General features: G+C 38.6%; 1 protein-coding gene across 1 annotated transcript; it reads left to right on the forward strand.

Moving 5' to 3' along the window:
• The first annotated feature begins 111 nt into the window (after positions 1–111).
• Positions 112–17,063, forward strand: LOC135480261 (PIH1 domain-containing protein 1-like). Its single transcript, XM_064760054.1, has 10 exons — positions 112–245; positions 1,924–1,987; positions 4,514–4,581; positions 6,572–6,689; positions 8,158–8,301; positions 9,808–9,901; positions 14,368–14,469; positions 14,795–14,882; positions 15,569–15,712; positions 16,635–17,063. The coding sequence occupies exons 1-10, from the start codon at positions 165–167 to the stop codon at positions 16,671–16,673; spliced, it is 942 nt and encodes a 313-aa protein (XP_064616124.1). The 5' UTR covers positions 112–164; the 3' UTR covers positions 16,674–17,063.
• The last annotated feature ends 1,432 nt before the right edge of the window (positions 17,064–18,495 follow it).

Raw genomic sequence — 18,495 nt, forward strand, 5'->3', positions numbered from 1 at the left:
CAGTCAGCGTGGTGGGGTCAAGTGGGCGGGGCTTGATAACTCCTACTTTGATTGGTTGAAAAGTGGGCTGTGACCTCAAATGATCCGGAAGTAGAAATCGACATGTGGGTACCTGTCAAAATTTACTTGAACTTTCCAAGCAGAAATACTATCTAAGATTTGATATGAAAAACATGAACCCTAACTTTTTAGATGGTGCTGACCAGGAAACACAGGAGTTGTTTAGTAAACTGCTGTTAAATGCGGTAAGAGACCAATTTTGTCCTGCGTCGAAATTACCGACAAGAAGTAATTACGCCTACCCAAGTGTACAACAACAACAACAGCAACAACACAGTAATATTGTTTTCTCGCGTGTCGTCATTTAATTTTAACATAGTCCCTATTTTCTTTTGAGCTGTCGTAAAGACATGGCTGCTGCATTTGTTAGCCGCTGACCCATATTAGGTGTTCATTTTGAAAATCAGATTCCTCAATGAATTAATATCACTTTGATGAAATTAGCTTTACAAAGCCGATAGTTTTAAAGATGTACTGTACTCAACTTGAGTCGCAAGGATATTTCACTCCATCCACAGTTGTGGTATTGATAGAGAAAATCTAGTCCAAGATTGCTCTGAGGTTAGGTTTGGTATATTTTCAACTCCAAGACTGCAACCCTATTTTTTATACTGGACTAGCGTCATTGGAGTCTCGATGCTTACAGGGTTAATTTCGTATTCAACGAAGGGTCAGGCTGATTGTCTTTGTTATTGAACAAGTCTCGTGCAAACAAAAAATACTAACTGAAAGACCTGCTTTCCGCACCCACCACACTGCCACCACTGGGCAGGGTTTATTAGTTAATATTTTGAATAGGAGACTTTCATGTCAGAATCACATAGGCTTTTGAAAAGAGCCAAACTGGTGAGGACAAATATGGTATAGTGCTGTGGTGGGTAGTTTCTGTGTTTTGGGGAAGTACATGTAACTGCAATAATAAGTAATAACTTGTATTTTCTGTTCAGGCTGAATTAATACCGCACAACATTTACATTGCTTCAGATGAAAGCAAAATAATTTGTAGTCAGCAATCAATTCTCCACACTGTGGTTCTGACACACTGTGGAACACTCTGTTGACAACTTCTGAAATCATATTGGTTGAAAGGAGATTTACTTAGTCTTCAGTTGACATACAAGATGATACCAAATTCAAGATCCACCCATTAGTTTAGACTGGACCTTATGACAAAGGAAAGGATCGTTATAAAGGGTACCCATTTGTGACATTTGTCAGAAAGTGTGCACATTTGGACTTGCATGTAATATGCAAATTTCAAGAGCCTCTGAGGTGGGAAAGGTGCATGTCATTTCTGTGTAAAAGCTAAAGGAGTTGGAATCGTGCTTGTACATGTAGTTGTGTTTGCTTTGGTAGTACAAATCACTGAGCACTGAATGCTTGTCTCATTGATATAATCTGAACTTGTTAACCACAGTGAGTGATATGTGGTGTATAACACCCCTATATACCCATATATAACAAATTTATGCACCACTTATCACGGCTTATGTTCACAGAAACTGGACATTGAAAACACAAAATGAAACACTCGTGGAAAACATAAGTGCCTGTATGTACCCTAAATGACCTAAAATTTTGCCCACAAAAATGCATTGCTAGAGGCAAATAAATGTCACAAAATATTATTATCGGTGCCGAAACTTAAAATTTTCCAGTAGAATGGGCAAGTTAGTCATGGACAAAATTTACGGTCATTCAGGGTAAGCAGAGTTTGTGAAGTAAAGTCCATTTGTGAATTAAATAAGAACTGATTTCTTATATCATGCTGTTAAATTGCCAGTGAAACAAATAACAACCCATTCAGATTCAAGGTTATCATTAGCTCATATAAATATTTGTATATTTTTTTTTTTTACACAGGCTGCAGATGAACAGATGGGTAAAGTGCCAGAGCGAACCTACAACTCAGTTGTTCCAAAACCAGGTATTAATGGCTGTATCAAATTAAGGCTTGAGGTTACTTGTGACGTCATGCTTCCTTAACATTGACAGCAATTTGGTGTTCAAGGGGTTCGGGTTTTATCAATGGATGCCATGGTCTAAGTTCAAACCCATGTCAAGTATGTCCAGCAGGTACCAATTTGTGTACTTCTTGGCTTGGAACAGAACACATATGATAGGCCAAGTAACGTTGTCCATTTGTTCGAGTTAATCTTATTTATTGATTTGACTTGTGCTTTGTGCCGAACTCAAGAATATTTCATCACAACAGCAGCTGGCATCATGGTGGGAGTAAACCAAACAGAGGCCATGTGAACCCACAGCATCTGAAGATTGATGGAAGACCTTCGAAGAGGAAGCCAACATGAGCTGGATTTCCTCACAGCGACTTCACTGATGAGTGGCTCTAGAGTCATTTTGCTGTTCTAGCAAGTTAACCACTCATCCACGGAGATCTCAGTGACTGAAATAATATTAACGATTAACTCAAAGAAAACAAGGAAATAAAGTTATTGATTTAGCCAGATTTAATTTTTTTACAAAGGTCATCTTGACACAGAATTCAGGAAAAAAACTGGTCAGTGGTAGATAATTATATGTTACAGCAAGTAGGTATGAATTTATGAATTAATAAATTTAATAGAAATTATAGATACCAGTAACTTCTATTCATGAATATTACATCATTTTTTTCCCCGTTTTTTTAGTTCACCTGTACTAAGTAAGACAAGGTATTGTGAGAGGGGGAATGTGTCGGTGTCAGGTTAAGCTTTTTTTTTTTAGCTTCTGTATAATAGAATCTCATGCATGGATTGAAGGTTAGGCTTTTACTTTTAGCTCCTGTACATGTATAATGGGCTCTCATACATTGATTGAAAGTTAAGGCTTTTTTTGCTCCCTAATCCAAGGTATGGTGTGTAAATGCACATTCTCAGATGGCAGGTTAAGCTTTTTTAGCTCTTGTATTTTGGGCTATCACACAGGGATTGAAGGGTAAGCTTTTTTTAGCTCCAAATTTTAAAGTGTGGTGTGTAAAGGCGCATTCTCAAATGGCAGGTTAAGGTGTTTTTTTAGCTCCTGTATAATGGCAATCGTATTTGGATCTTCAACATAGAAGGTTAGATAGAAAGTTATGTTTTGTTTGTGTTTTTTTTTACATTTCTTTTCTGTCTGTGTACATCTACAAAGGACCTACTGATGGAAGGTTGAACTATTTTACTGGTTTTAGTTTTATAGCCTTTGTGAATGTTTTTTAATGATTTTCATTGATAGATTTTTAACTCAAAAATTCACAAGTTATATAAACTTCAATTTGTTTTCTGCAGTAAACGCATTCTCTAGAAATTAAGCCTCTATGCAGGACAACAATTTCTTGTATACAGGGTTTCTTTGACTTGACATGTATGGGCTTTATGGACTTCTCTAGATTTACCATTTTTGTAATCAGGAAAAGTTTCATATAAGGCTACAATTTTTATGCACATGCCTACTTACATGTAGGAGAAAATGAAGGGTATTGGGTTCCTCTGGTCATTTTATCATTTTCCTGTTTTGTGGACATCATGCACACGTTCAGATTGACTTCATTTTGTTCTTCTCTAAACACAGATTTCTACCAGCCTTCCTACCATCACTTACCTATATAAACTTTTTGTCTCTCTAGCTACTTTACCAGATTTGTAGAGTGTAAGAATTTACCTTGGTGTATACCAGTTTATCTGGTTTATCTGGTATACACAATATCTGTGGAGAGCTTTCCACATCTGTATGAGTACTGGGAGGCTGTGACACTGGCCATTGCAGTTGCCTTTCTACACTGTGACGGGATATTTAAACCATCCACGCAGACAGTGACTGTTGTCACCTGAGTGTTTGCTCAGCCAGTTAGAGGGCTGCAGTGGTGACCCATAGGACACAGATAGCCAATCATGGGAAGCGATTTCCATATTAAAGACCACTCCAGTGAACTGGTACTCAGATACCCCACAGTGAAGTTTTTTCACTACCATAGCTCAACATTTGCTCAGCCATTGACAGCATTGGAATTGTTCGTGGATTGCCGCATGCAGTTCACAATTTGCATATCAGGGACCACTGCCTCAATTTTGTGCATGGACCCCCCACAGTGGCGTCTTTACCACCACAACACTTTAAAACTTTTATCTTTATTCTGAATCCATCATCTAGTTGACTGCTGTAGCAGGCAAGCTGGTGGGATTCTCTCATTGCCTTGTTTTTAAATTGTGGTGATAGACATTATAATATGTATTCTGGAATTGTTCAACCTTTTGGCACGTTCATAGGATGTTAATTCAAGCAAATTCAAAGGGAATTATTCTGTGTAGACTGATAAAATTAATCTTTATGTGAAGTCCTGAAATTGGCCAGTGTAGTTCTGTCTCCAGAACGGAACCAAAAACATGCATAAATTGCGCTGAAAGTTGCTCTTTCATGTGCGTAAAGATCAAGGAATTAGGTTAAATGTATTCATATGATGGGTTCATTTCAGGGTTTTGCATCAAGACCAAAAATGACAAGGGAGAAAAAGTCTTTGTCAACGTTTGTCATGCAAGCAATGTAAGTACATGAACATCTATGTCAACTCATTCATGTTATCCAGAAATAAATATAAATCATTTGAGAAAGCAAGAATTGATACAAGAATATCAGCAGGTGTTTTTTTTACGTATTTATTTGATTGTTTTTGTCACGCTGTAGTTAAGAATAGTTCACTTATGTGACGGTGGCTAGCATTATGTTGGAAGGAAACTGGGCACTGCCTGGTGGAAACGCACAACCATTAGCAGGTTACTGGAAGACCTTCCCATTTATGGCCAGAGAGGAAGCCAGCATAAACTGGACTTGAACTCCCAAGGAGGCCCCCAGGTGTTTTTTAAAGTGAACATTAAGTCTGCCACTATATATACATGGAAAAATTGATATAACACACAGTGATCCCAGAAACATGTAAAAAATTCCATGAAGTTTTGAAAGCCGAGAAGATGAAGCTCAACATTGGGGATATGTACTGACGGACAATTCATCCCAAGTAGCCATGTTGTAAAAGCCCTTATGAATTATAAGCCCTGACCAATCACTACCGCTGAAAGTGTCATGTGGTAATTGTCAAAAAACCTCTTTGCTCTTGATTGTCAGTGTGGTTTCTTATAGTGGATAGACAGATAAATAAATTCCAATGATGCACTTAGTCTAAGTGTTCAACTGAAGTATTTTGGACCACGCATTTATGAGCAGGGAACTGAGAGCGGCTGCCCATGTCACTATGTGTACATGTTGGGCACGGTACTACAGCAGTGATGAGCTTGCAAGAAAACTGCCTCGAGAGATTGCTTGAAGAAAAATATTGTGACTTTGCATTATTTTTCCTTAGCAAAGCCAGTTTTATTACGAAATGTCTTCCCAAAATCTGAATGAAAGGGTTTGTTATTAATCAGAAGGTCCTGCTATGTTCGATAAATTCCCTGAAGCCGGCACAGCCAGCTAGTCCAAATGCTTACCCCTGTGCAGGACAAGGACAAGTCAGACCGCTAAAACACGACGCTTTTGTCCACGAACGTCGCCCTCACCAAGCGCCAAACAAAAGAAACATTGGCCCTTTGAAAATGGAACAGAGCAGATACTCTTTTCTTGGATATCAGGCATTTTTGTTTGTACTGTCTTATTGTCACGTTGTTTAATACTGATGATACAGGAGAGCTGCTAGGTTTTGTGACATCATTCTAGATAGCTATAACATGGCAAAATGGCATCACCAAATAAATGTCTAGGTACTGACGATTGTTTGCTATTTATTTTATTGATAAGCAGTTTAGAATTTTTATGATATTTTTAGAATGTTTCTGGAATATTACTTTATTAATTAATTCAGCTTTAGTGGCTGACTTTATGTTCACTTTAAAGGCATGAAGTGAAAGATTCCCTCGAGTCCACTGTTCTCCAGCCTTACTTGCAGTATGCATTTGAAAAGACATGTGGTCATCAAGGAGGCTTATCATGAACAGTAATGTTAATCCTACACCCATGTGACAGGATTCTGGCACAAAACACAAATCTATCTTTTGTTAATCTCAGATGATTATTACATGTAATATAATGAATGCAAAATTATCTCAGATGTAACCAGAGATTTTTATTATTAAATAGTGTATTTCACCTGAAGAAAATAAAATGGTCTGCAAATATACACGTCCAGAAAGGCCTTAAATTGATTGATTTGATGCCAACATGAAAACAAAAATAAAATAATTTTTTTGCTGATAAAAAATTAATAAAACTTCACAAAAATATTGTAACTTGCCCTAGGTATCAATAAAAATCAAGCAAAATGTGTCACTTTAAAAAAGCTAAAATTTGGGTGAAATACAGTACCAGCACATATAAATATAATATTGTTTATAAATGTAAAATATATCTATAAGTATTGATTTATTTATGCTTTTCTGAATTTGCTGATCATAGTTGATCAGTTTGGAAGTATAACACTTTGCTCTGTACAACAGTTATCCTACCCCAGAATGTTGAATATGCTAATTTTGTTATCTGTCAGGTTCCAGAACCTAAGGACTTGACAGATGAGGAATTGATCAAAGTTTTGGAATCAGAAGACCCCACAGATTTTCGCATACCAATGAGCTTAGGAGAACCACATGTGGAAATGGACAAAGGTACCAGAAACGAAAAAAGACAAAAAAAAAAGACAGAACGTTCATGCCAGATACCAAGTCTTTCAGTTGCCAGATACCATTATTTTCAATCATTTGTAAATGTATTTAACAGCATTTTATTTTCCATTTAATAGAGTAAATAGTAAGTCAGTCTGTCTGTCTGTGTGGTCAACCATATGTTTCCCAAGGTTAGAGGTGAGAGTAAGTCTGTCCTCTGCCTGTCTAGTCAATCATGTTTCCTAAGGTTAGAGGAAAGCATAAGTCTGTCCTCTGCCTGTCTAGTCAACCATGTTTCCCAAGGTTAGAGGAAAGAGTAAGCCTATCCTCTGCCTGTCTAGTCAACCATGTTTCCTAAGGGTAGAGGAAAGAGTAAGTCTATCCTCTGCCTGTCTAGTCAACCATGTTTCCTAAGGTTAGAGGAAAGCATAAGTCTGTCCTCTGCCTGTCTAGTCAGCCATGTTTCCCAAGGTTAGAGGAAAGAGTAAGCCTATCCTCTGCCTGTCTAGTCAACCATGTTTCCTAAGGGTAGAGGAAAGAGTAAGTCTATCCTCTGCCTGTCTAGTCAACCATGTTTCCTAAGGTTAGAGGAAAGAGTAAGTCTGTCCTCTGCCTGTCTAGTCAGTCATGCTTCCTAAGGTTAGAGAAAAGCATCTGTCCTCTGCCTGTCTAGCCAGCCATGCTTCCCAAGGTTAGAGGAAAGAGTAAGTCTGTCTTCTGCCTGTCTACTCAGCCATGATTCCCAAGGCTAGGGAAAAGAGTAAGTCTGTCCTTGTTTCTTCATATTAGATGGAAGAAGAAGTCTTGGTCAGCCACGTTTCCCAGCCTGTTTAATTAGCCAGGTTTCATCAGACTATCTAGACATGTTCCTTAGCATATCTACTCAGCAAGGTTTCTCAGCATGTCAGATAAGCTATCTGCTCAGACAGGTTCCTCAGTATGTCTAGTCAAGCAAGGTTTCTGCAGCCTGTCTACTCAGCCAGCTTCTGTAGCATGTCTTTTCTGCCTGTCTGTACAGCAAGGTTCCTTGGCATGTCTACTCGGCCAGGTTATCTCAGCCTGTCTATGCATGTTCCTTAGCATTTTTACTGAGCCAGGTTCCTGAGCATGTCTACTCTGGCTGCCCTCTCAGCCAGGTTTTTCAATATGTCTGATCAGCCTGTCTACCCAGCCATGTTCCTTAGCATGTCTACTTGGCCTGTATACTCAGCCACGTTTCTTAAATCTGTATACTCAGCCAGATTTCCTCAGCTTGTCTATATTTCCTTAGGTTGTCTATATTTCCTCAGCTTGTCTATATTTCCTCAGCTTGTCTATATTTCCTTAGCTTGTCTATATTTCCTCAGCTTGTCTATATTTCCTCAGCTTGTCTATATTTCCTTAGCTTGTCTATATTTCCTCAGCTTGTCTATATTTCCTTAGTTTGTCTGTATTTCCTTAGCTTGTCTATATTTCCTCATGTTACTTTCAGGTGGTAAAGGCTGCACAGCCTACGATGTCATCGTCAACACCAAATTTTTAGCAAAGATGGAGAAAAGTGAGCTCTTCAAAACATTTTTCATCACTATAAGTTTTGAAGGACTTGAAAGTAAATTCCAGACGACAATATCCAAAGGTAAGTGGGTCAAGCATGAGACTGTAAACAATATACATTTAGAAAAACCTTATGGGAGGTGATGATAATATTTCTTTACTTCACATCTTTAAAGGATACATTAAATCCTGCTAGCACGGCATAATGACCCAGGAGCCTTTCATCATTGTGGTCACTGTGAGTTTAAATCCAGCTCATGGTGGCTTCCTCTCCGGACGCCCGTGGGAAGGTCTGGCAGCAACCTGCAGATGGTTGTGAGTTTCCCCATGGACTCTGCTCAGTTTCATCCCACCATAATGTTGGGTGCTGTCCTGTAAGTGAAATATTCTTGAGTATGGCGTAAAACACCAATCAAATAAATGAATAAATAAATTAAAGGACAAGACAGCACCCGGTTAAAACATATTTCAGTGGAAAGCAGGGTACTCAAGCTTTCGAAAAGTATCATACTTTATTAATTTAATGAGATTTCACCAAATAACATGTAGAACAAAATGACATCACTGCACTGCTGGTGTGAATCTAGGCAGCCATCTTGTGAATTTTATCCAATCAAACACGTTACTATCAGATTGCGTGGTCTAAGCTATGACATAGACTTTACCCATTCACTCCATGAAGTGGCGTATAACACAGATAACACAGAACTACTGCTTTAGACATCATTTGGAGATAGTTTACAACCATTTAGTTACACATAGCCAAAGGGCCATTTCACACAGCCATTTACCTACCATCACAGACACAAAATTAGTTGATTTACAAGTTGTGTAATATTTAACGATGGTATCACAAATTATGCCAGACAGTAGCATACCGTCTTTTCCCAAACCACATTTATGTCCCCAAATAAAATTTTGGTCGTTCGTTTTAACGTTTAGTAAGCAGTTTCTAAGTAACCAATGTCAAGAGTCAGTGCAGAATTCATTAGGGATGCCAAGGATTGATGAGAAGACGGCATCTCACTGGACAATGCTTAAAATTAATTAAATCATATGACATCATTTTTTTCTCTGAATTTATTACAGCTGAAGAAATAAAATTTTGCTCCTTTATCTTTCTTGCATACAAGGGATGTTTTTTCTGTTTTCTGTTATAAAATACAGTAAAATTATTGAAAGGCCATGTTTAAGCCCAGGTGCTTTCTCTGATTGCTGTGTTCACTGTTCCTAGCCAGATCAACAATGACATTGTTTCTGGAAAACCATGATCGGGCCATGTGTGGAGGAGGGGAGGGGGGGGGGGGTAGGCAGGGGGCTAACCACCCCTACAATAATGTTGTCAGCTGAGCAGTTTGAATAAAAATACTTATTAAATATAGGACATCATGCAGTTTATCCATAATTTTTAACGATTTTTTTTCACCAGAAATTGCCTAAATTGCGTGTCCAGCAATATAAATAACAAGGGCTTCCAGGGCATAGACGGCCCCTGTACCCTCGTCTGATGAGCTGGAATAGCACTTCTGTACTCGTAAGTTTTACAGCATTTCGCTGTCGCTGATTAAAATATAATTTATATCACCAGAATGGGTTATTCTGAAAAACAAGAAATTCATGGGGACACTAACAGAACAGAATGTCCGCAAAGAATCCAAGCCCTTCATAATGGAAATGGATGGGTAAGTACATTTGCATATTTTGTAACTTACTTTGTTCATAAGCAGTGTTTGATGTTATCTAGTTATCATGAAATTTCAGTGACTCTCAGAATGTCTGTCTTCATAGTTTTTTTTCTTCTTATCCTTTAACTCCTCTCTCACTTGGTGTCATAGTTTCATCCCAAAGCTGTCCCTCAGCACACCTCTTATCCTTTAACTCCTCTCTCACTTGGTTTCATAGTTTCATCCCAAAGCTGTCCCTCCGCACACTTCTTATCCTTTAACTCCTCTCTCACTTGGTTTCATAGTTTCATCCCAAAGCTGTCTCTCAGCACACTTCTTATCCTTTAACTCCTCTCTCACTTGGTTTCATAGTTTCATCCCAAAGCTGTCCCTCAGCACACTTCTTATTCTTTAACTCCTCTCTCACTTGGTTTCATAGTTTCATCCCAAAGCTGTCCTTCAGCACACTTCTTATCCTTTAACTCCTCTCTCACTTGGTTTCATAGTTTCATCCCAAAGCTGTCCCTCCGCACACTTCTTATCCTTTAACTCCTCTCTCACTTGGTTTCATAGTTTCATCCCAAAGCTGTCCCTCATCACACTTCTTATCCTTTAACTCCTCTCTCACTTGGTTTCATAGTTTCATCTCAAAGCTGTCCTTCAGCACACTTCTTATCCTTTAACTCCTCTCTCACTTGGTTTCATAGTTTCATCCCAAAGCTTTCCCTCAGCACACTTCTTATCCTTTAACTCCTCTCTCACTTGGTTTCATAGTTTCATCCCAAAGCTGTCCCTCAGCACACTTCTTATCCTTTAACTCCTCTCTCACTTGGTTTCATAGTTTCATCCCAAAGCTGTCCCTCATCACACTTCTTATCCTTTAACTCCTCTCTCACTTGGTTTCATAGTTTCATCTCAAAGCTGTCCTTCAGCACACTTCTTATCCTTTAACTCCTCTCTCACTCGGTTTCATAGTTTCATCCCAAAGCTGTCCCTCAGCACACTTCTTATCCTTTAACTCCTCTCTCACTTGGTTTCATAGTTTCATCTCAAAGCTGTCCTTCAGCACACTTCTTATCCTTTAACTCCTTTCTCACTTGGTTTCATAGTTTCATCCCAAAGCTGTCCCTCAGCACACTTCTTATCCTTTAACTCCTCTCTCTTTTGGTTTCATAGTTTCATCTCAAAGCTGTCCCTCAGCACACTTCTTATCAACAGATGTAGATTTTACAAAGTAAATACTGAGGTACAAATCTGAACATGTCTGAAAGATGTTAGATTTCTTACAATGTTCTGCGGTATATTTCAACGATATGTAGTTGGAAAATTGTACTCTCTTTCTTATTAATTTGTATTGTCTGTTTATTGCTCTAGAATCATATTATTTGTTGGTGTTCATTTGTTTGATTGCCCTAAGTTGTTAAACAGTATATATCCTTCACTACAGTTCTTTGGGTGAATTTGAGCGACCCTCCACCAAAGGGCTCTGCAGTTTTTATTACACTTTTGGTGGTATTTCTTTTTTGTTTTTCTTACTGTTAATTTCGTTAAAATCCCTTTCTTTTCATCAGCCAATACAAAAAATATGAATTTCCCTATTAACGGATCATATTATTCTAACATGGTTTGGATGTGAAGTATGTTTTAAGGGTGGGCCAGTAAACCCTCACTATAAACAGGCATAGCCTGCCAGGGCAGTGTTTTTAAACTTTTATCAGGTGAACATGATTCTGACCTACATTCCCACTGCACAGAAGTTAAACCTTACAAATATCACTCTTCAAAGACAAGCCATCATGTTGTTATAAGTAAAAGCTTTTCAGCTCTAATTTGAGGGACATTATTTATGTATTTGATTGGTGTTTTACGCCATACTCAAGAATATTTCACTTATACGACGGCAGCCAGCTTTATGGTGGGTGGGAACCGGGCATAGCACGGTGGGAAACCCATGACAATCAGCAGGTTGCAGCTAGGCCTTCCCACTTACAGCCAGAGAGGAAGCCAGCATGAGCTGGACTTGAACTCACAGCGATCGCATTGGTGGAAGGCTACTGGTCCATTACGCTGCCCTGGCGCGCTAATTGACTATCCCACGGATGAGGGACATTAGTGTACTATTTGTCTACTTTTTATCTTTAAATTTGACATCGTTCTGTTTATATGTAAAGTAAAGCATGAGTGGATGCAATGTTTCAAATATTAACGTGCATATTTTGTAATGTTGTGACAAACTTATGCTTTCTACATGTTACTTGTACATTTATAACTGTATGGCTAAACTTTCCACACACAAGATGAATTGTCTGTCTACATGTACAGTAACAATTTGTCAGAATTGCATTTTGAAGTTTCCTTCAAAAAATTTAGTTCTGGCGCTGACTGAGAATGGTGAAAATGCATATATAAGCCAATCTGTTTTTACGTTTCGTATTTGATGTTCAGTATTTAAAATGTGTTTTTCAGTATATGTGTGTGTTTAAAGAATTTATACATTATAACAATAATAACAAGTTCACACAGATTCCAAACTTTTACTTTTGATTTTGAGGGTACGTTATTGTAATCTGATGTTATCATATGTTTATGGTTAGCGTGCATGGTCACATAGCAATGGAGTCAAGTGTTCCTTGCAGCACAGCATATTGACCTAGGAACCTCTCACCAGTGCAGTTACTGTGACCCTTTGGGCTCTGCCTGGTTTCCTCCCACCATATGACGGCTGCCGTGGTATAAATAAAATATTCTTGAGTGTGGAGTAAAACACCAATCGACAAGTAAATAAATCAAGTGCTCCCTGCAGCTCTTGTGTGTAAATATTGTGACCAGTACAGCCCTTTATCATTGGTAACACAGCGACGTGTTGATGAGTGTGTCTGAACGAATGACCAGATAACCAACTAGGTCTAGCAGGGAATCTGAGATATGCAACAAATCTGAGTTCCACAGGGGCCTCCGTGGTTGAAGGGGGTTAGCATGCCAGTGCGTCATAATGACCCATGAGCCTCTCACCAATGCGTTCGCTGTGAGTTCAAATCCAGCTCATGCTGGCTCCCTCTCTGGCCGTACGTGGGGAAGGTCTGCAAGCAACTTGCAGACGGTCATGGGTTTCCCCCAGGATCTGCCCCGTTTCCTCCCACCATAACTCTGGCCGTCGTTGTATAAGTGAAATATTCTTGAGTACAGCATAAAACACCAATCAGATAAATAAATATATAAATAAACTGGGTCACTCAGCAGAGACACATTACTGTGTTTATAGTGTTTGATTTGAAGTCCATATTTAATGGGTTGGGCTGCACACGTATATTGTACATGCAGTTAGTTTTTTATTAAGGTCCTTGTCTCCTGAATCTCCATTAAGATATCACCCAGTTAGTCTGTCAGTGTCTTTCTGTCATGAAAAAGGATGTGGAAAAGAAATTTTAGAAGTGAGCTACATACATACCATTACATGCCTTACATAGCCATTGCCCTAATTGCCCTAATTTTTGGGACAGGGATCTGCGTTTTTTAGCCAACATACATGTAATTGTAGCAGGAATAATTGGTCTTACCCTAATTCCTAAACCTTTTCAACGGCCTCTGCAACCAGTATTGTGAAGCACTCTGAGAGAATTATGGGCTGTAGAAAAATGATTTGCACAGTTTTGTGAAGATTGCATCTTAAATAACACAAACATATCATTTTTAGAGTCATTTTCGTAATAATTGTATGCATTTCCGCCTAAAAATCCTTGTAGTGGTTGAAAAGGTTGAAGATTTACATTAGTCCAACATATTTATGTCTTTACTTTTCCAAAAACTCTAAGAGAAAAATTTAAGCAATAAACGTTATTCTGAGGGTAACGTGTTTTGCTTTTGCACAGAAATCTTCTTTTTCAACTTTTAAGCATATTTCTATTCATTGCTTTTCAGAGTTTGACATGTTTTGAGTAAATTGCACAATTTATAGGATGTATTTAGACTTTTAGGACATGAAGTGAATCATTTCATGGCTTTAATTTTCATGCATCATCATGATATAGCTTAACACTGCCAAATTTGACGTTAAGCCCCAGTCATTCATTTATTCATTCATTTCATGCAGGAAAAACTTGAGGCCTGAAAATGCAACTTTGAGGACTTGTTTGCAAGCTCATGACAGTGAGCTGAAACTTGCTGTTTTAGTTTATTATATTCATACATTGAAAATTCTTAAGAAGGTCAGTGGTTTCCTCCTGTCACTTCAGTTTCCTCCACCCATAAAACGGACTGGGTTCATATATTTGTGAAAAAATCTAGAGTATGTCATTAAAGACAAATGAAAGAAATAAATAAAAAAATTTAAAAAATCTTTTTAATTTCTTGTCACATGGACAGCAATGTCTTGTGAATCATATGTCGATCAGATTGATATCTGTGACATTATAATCAGAATGTTTCTATTAATTCTGTCATTCTTACTGTCCTGATGATTGATGTGTCTAATGTTTTATGTTCAGACCAAGTGGACCTCCTGCAACTCAAGGAAAAAAACCATTGATAACAGAAATTTCCAGCCAGAAATCCACAGATTCCAACTCACCAGCTGTTAAGACGTCTAAGTGAGTGTCTGGGAGTTCAGTTGTATATAAAACTTTCAAAAAAAATGATTGCATTTTCAGCATGATTTTGAAATTATTCTCACACAGGAAATGATTGGTCGTTATCAAATGTATTCAGTACAGTATATCAACACTTTAATTTTACATGCGTTCCTCATCAACTGTTAACTTTATCTCCTAGGGGATATATCTCGTAACTTTATTTTGAGCTCACCAATTAAGATTGTGCCTTATTAGTTGTGCTAGTCAGGGCACAAGGAAAAGCTTCACTGTTCTCGTAACAAAAAATTCATTATTTCCATTAACATTTACATTGACTTTTCAGAGCTCCCACGCCAAAGTACACCATCTTACAGGATCCACCAGAAGGCCATCCTGAGTTCCTGGTAGCTGAAATTCATCTCCCAAAAGTGGTATGAACCATTCTAAAGGAATCTTTCTCTATGGCTTATGTCGGCATAGGGGGGCCTCCGTGGCTCAGTTGGTTAGTGCGCTAGTGAGTCTCTCACCAATGCGGTCGCTGTGAGTTCAAGTCCAGCTCCTGCTGGCTTCCTCTCCGGTCATATGTGGGAGGGTCTGTCAGCAACCTGCAGATGTTTGTGGGTTTCCCCCGGGCTGTGCCCGGTTTCCACCCACCATAACGCTGGCCGCCGTCGAATAAGTGAAATATTCTTGAGTACGGCGTAAAACACCAATCAGATAAATAAATAAATATGTAAGCATAGAATTGCAGTGCCCAATAATAGATGTTCATGGAGTCATAAGATCTCTGCCAAAGGCTGGTCACTTAGACCAGGCAATTAGTTATGTCCACTAATAAAACTGACCGCCATATATCTTGAATATGGTGTGTAATGTTTACCAAATAAATGAAGAAATGGTGTATGTATTTTTGCTTTTTGTTAAGATGTTTCCAGAATTTGCTGCATGGAAACATAAATGATAATTGAGGTGAAAGGATAAAAATATGTTTTACATTGTAACAGTTTTAAACCTACTGCTTTGGTTTGGATGAAAACTTGATGTGAGAAAGGCACTAGTCATCAATAAACCCATAACCTTTGGATGGAACTTTTCCTCATTTGATTGTCATATTCAGAAAGCAGCCAGCAGTTTTACACTAGACATTGGTGAGGACAGAATTCTTCTACAGACAAGAGCTGACATCTACCACATGGACATTTTCTTGCCCTATAACCTTATTCAGGAGGAGTGTGGAGCGCAGTTCCATCGCAAATCTAAGGTCAGTCTGAGTGCTCTAGGAAATTTATTTATTCTGTGTTCATGCAATTAGGGGCCTCTGTGGCTCAGTCGGTTAGCGCGCTAGCACAGCGTAATGACCCAGAAGCCTCTCACCAATGATTTTCTGCCAATAACTCCCTAGCTTTTCACAAGTGGGGTTATGTGGTTGAATAATTGTGAAGACTTTCTGCCAATAATTCCCTAGCTTTTCACCAGTGGGGTTATGTGGTTGAATAATTGTGAAGATTTTCTGCCAATAATTCCCTAGCTTTTCACCAGTGGGGTTATGTGGTTGAATAATTGTGAAGATTTTCTGCCAATAATTCCCTAGCTTTTCACCATTGGGGTTATGTGGTTGAATAATTGTGAAGATTTTCTGCCAATAATTCCCCAGCTTTTCACCAGTGGGGATATGTGGTTGAATAATTGTGAAGATTTTCTGCCAGTAATTCCCCAGCTTTTCACCAGTGGGGTTATGTGGTTGAATAATTGTGAAGATTTTCTGCCAGTAATTCCCCAGCTTTTCACCAGTGGGGTTATGTGGTTGAATAATTGTGAAGATTTTCTGCTAATAATTCCCCAGCTTTTCACCAGTGGGGTTATGTGGTTGAATAATTGTGAAGATTGTTTACTTCAAACATAAACTTAACTTGGATTGCATAAGTGAACATTGTCTGAGTGCTGTATCTAATAAACAACAGTGTAATGAAATCAGCTTTCTAGTGCTTATACTAGCAGTAGCTCAGAGGAATTTCCTGGGAGCACTGGGCTTCTGCTGTGGAAATCAGAGTTCAAATCCCAGTGTGAACGACACAGTAAATACACAGTAAATGTATCAACGATTACAAAACCAATCAAATGAATAAACTGGGTACATGAAATGTCAGTGCAGCATTCAGTAATGGCTGTGTTTCACATTTCAGATCCTGACCATCACAATGCCAGTACAGCCACTAAGGTGATGATTTGTGTATGTCTTGATGCATATACCCACCTCCTCTGAAGGAAATTGACATACATGTATTCTATTCTATTCTAATGTAAATAATATTTCTTTGAGTGTTAAATTTTCTTTGAAGTAAAAGGCCATCCAAAGTCAGTATATTTGTCTATGTCATAGGCTTGTTTGCCAGGTAAAAATATGAATGCCTAAGCAAGAATATGTTAAGGCTTGTCTCCATCTGGAATCAAATGTATAACATACAAGGATAGGAACTGGCCGTCAATAGATGCCATCTACCAAGTCATGTCATATCACATTCCTTGCCTTCAAAATGAAAATATTGATGATGTTAGGTTAACAAATGTGTCTGACAAAGTTTGCTTTTCAATTAAAATGAGGCTTACATGTTTTTGGGGGTTTCTTTGTCTTTGAATTTTCTTCTCTTTGTCATAAAATGGGTTTGGTAGGACCAGTTGGTCACAAAGGTCAAGTTTTAAAAAGTCTGAAAGTTTGTGTTTCAATACATATATGCTTCAGAACAGGCAGAATCTCATAGGAGGCTGGCCCCAATGCATATATTGTATAAAACCGTCCCAAAATCAACACATACATGTACTTATATCTCGAAGTGTTGAATACATAATTTCCCTTTGGGGTACCTTTTCCTCGTTGTCGATGTCCAGTTTGGTTAAAGTCTTTGGCCAATTATAGGGTTGCATTGACCACCCATAGTACACAGATAGTCAATAATTGGTAGCGATTTGCGTATTAAAGAAAAAGGAGGTCTTTTACCATAACATTGTAGCTCAACAATTTGCTTAGATGTTCACAGGGTTGCAGTTGCCTCCCATAGTACATTGATTGCCAAATGCAGGGATTAAGAAAAGATATGTGTCTAGTGCGAGTTGGCACGATAACAATCGAGAAACACAGATTTTTTTATTGCCGTTTCATGATTTCTTGCGAATGGTGTTTCTCGCCTGTCCATATATATTAAGCCCAGACTGTCCAACATAGTTCAACTTTTGTTGACTCAACAGCAAGTCGAGTGCTGTTGAATGTTCTAGTGTGTAGAGCTGTGTTGAGCTGTTTTTTTTTTTATTTTTTTTTTTATTTTTGGTTTTACCAAACTTTCGATAAATTGGACGGAAATTTCCATTTTTCTTTCCAATGCATGAGACACAATGACGAGCAGTCAATAGCATCGTGTCGTGGGTTTATGGGCTGCACTTATTGCCAAACTCCTGTATCCACGAAACTATCTCATCGTGAGACCATTTTCTCTTTTTCGCCTTGGGCACCGCCATTTTGCATGCTCTACAGGCCGGCTAATTGGCTACTTTCACTCGGCTTAACTTGTTGACGAAAAATACACATGCACATTTCTGATTCATCAAAGTTGGATGGTGTTGAGTGTTGTTTAACACAGTTGAGAAACCCGTCCAGACTACTCAACACGGCTCAACTTGTTCACTCAACCTCAAGTTAACCCTTGTTGAGGCAACATTTGATAGTTAAATTTTTAGCCAAACTCCAAAGCCAGAATCCAAACAGGAGCAGTATTAGTTCATATTTAATATAATTACACAATTTTTATTTAGGCTAAGGGAGGCCTCCGTGGCTCAGTTGGTTAGCGTGCTAGCACAGCGTAATGACTCGGGAGCCTCTCACCAATGGGATCGCTGTGAGTCCAAGTCCAGCTTATGCTGTCTTCCTCTCCGGCCGTACGGTCTTTCAGCAATCTGCGGATGGTTGTGTGTTTCCCCCAGGCTGTGCCCGGTTTCCTCCCACCATAATGCTGGCCGCCGTCGTACAGGGGAAATATTTTAGAGTACGGCGTA

Source organism: Liolophura sinensis, chromosome 1 (genome assembly GCF_032854445.1).
Source record: "Liolophura sinensis isolate JHLJ2023 chromosome 1, CUHK_Ljap_v2, whole genome shotgun sequence".
Classification (NCBI taxonomy): Eukaryota; Metazoa; Mollusca; class Polyplacophora; order Chitonida; family Chitonidae; genus Liolophura; species Liolophura sinensis.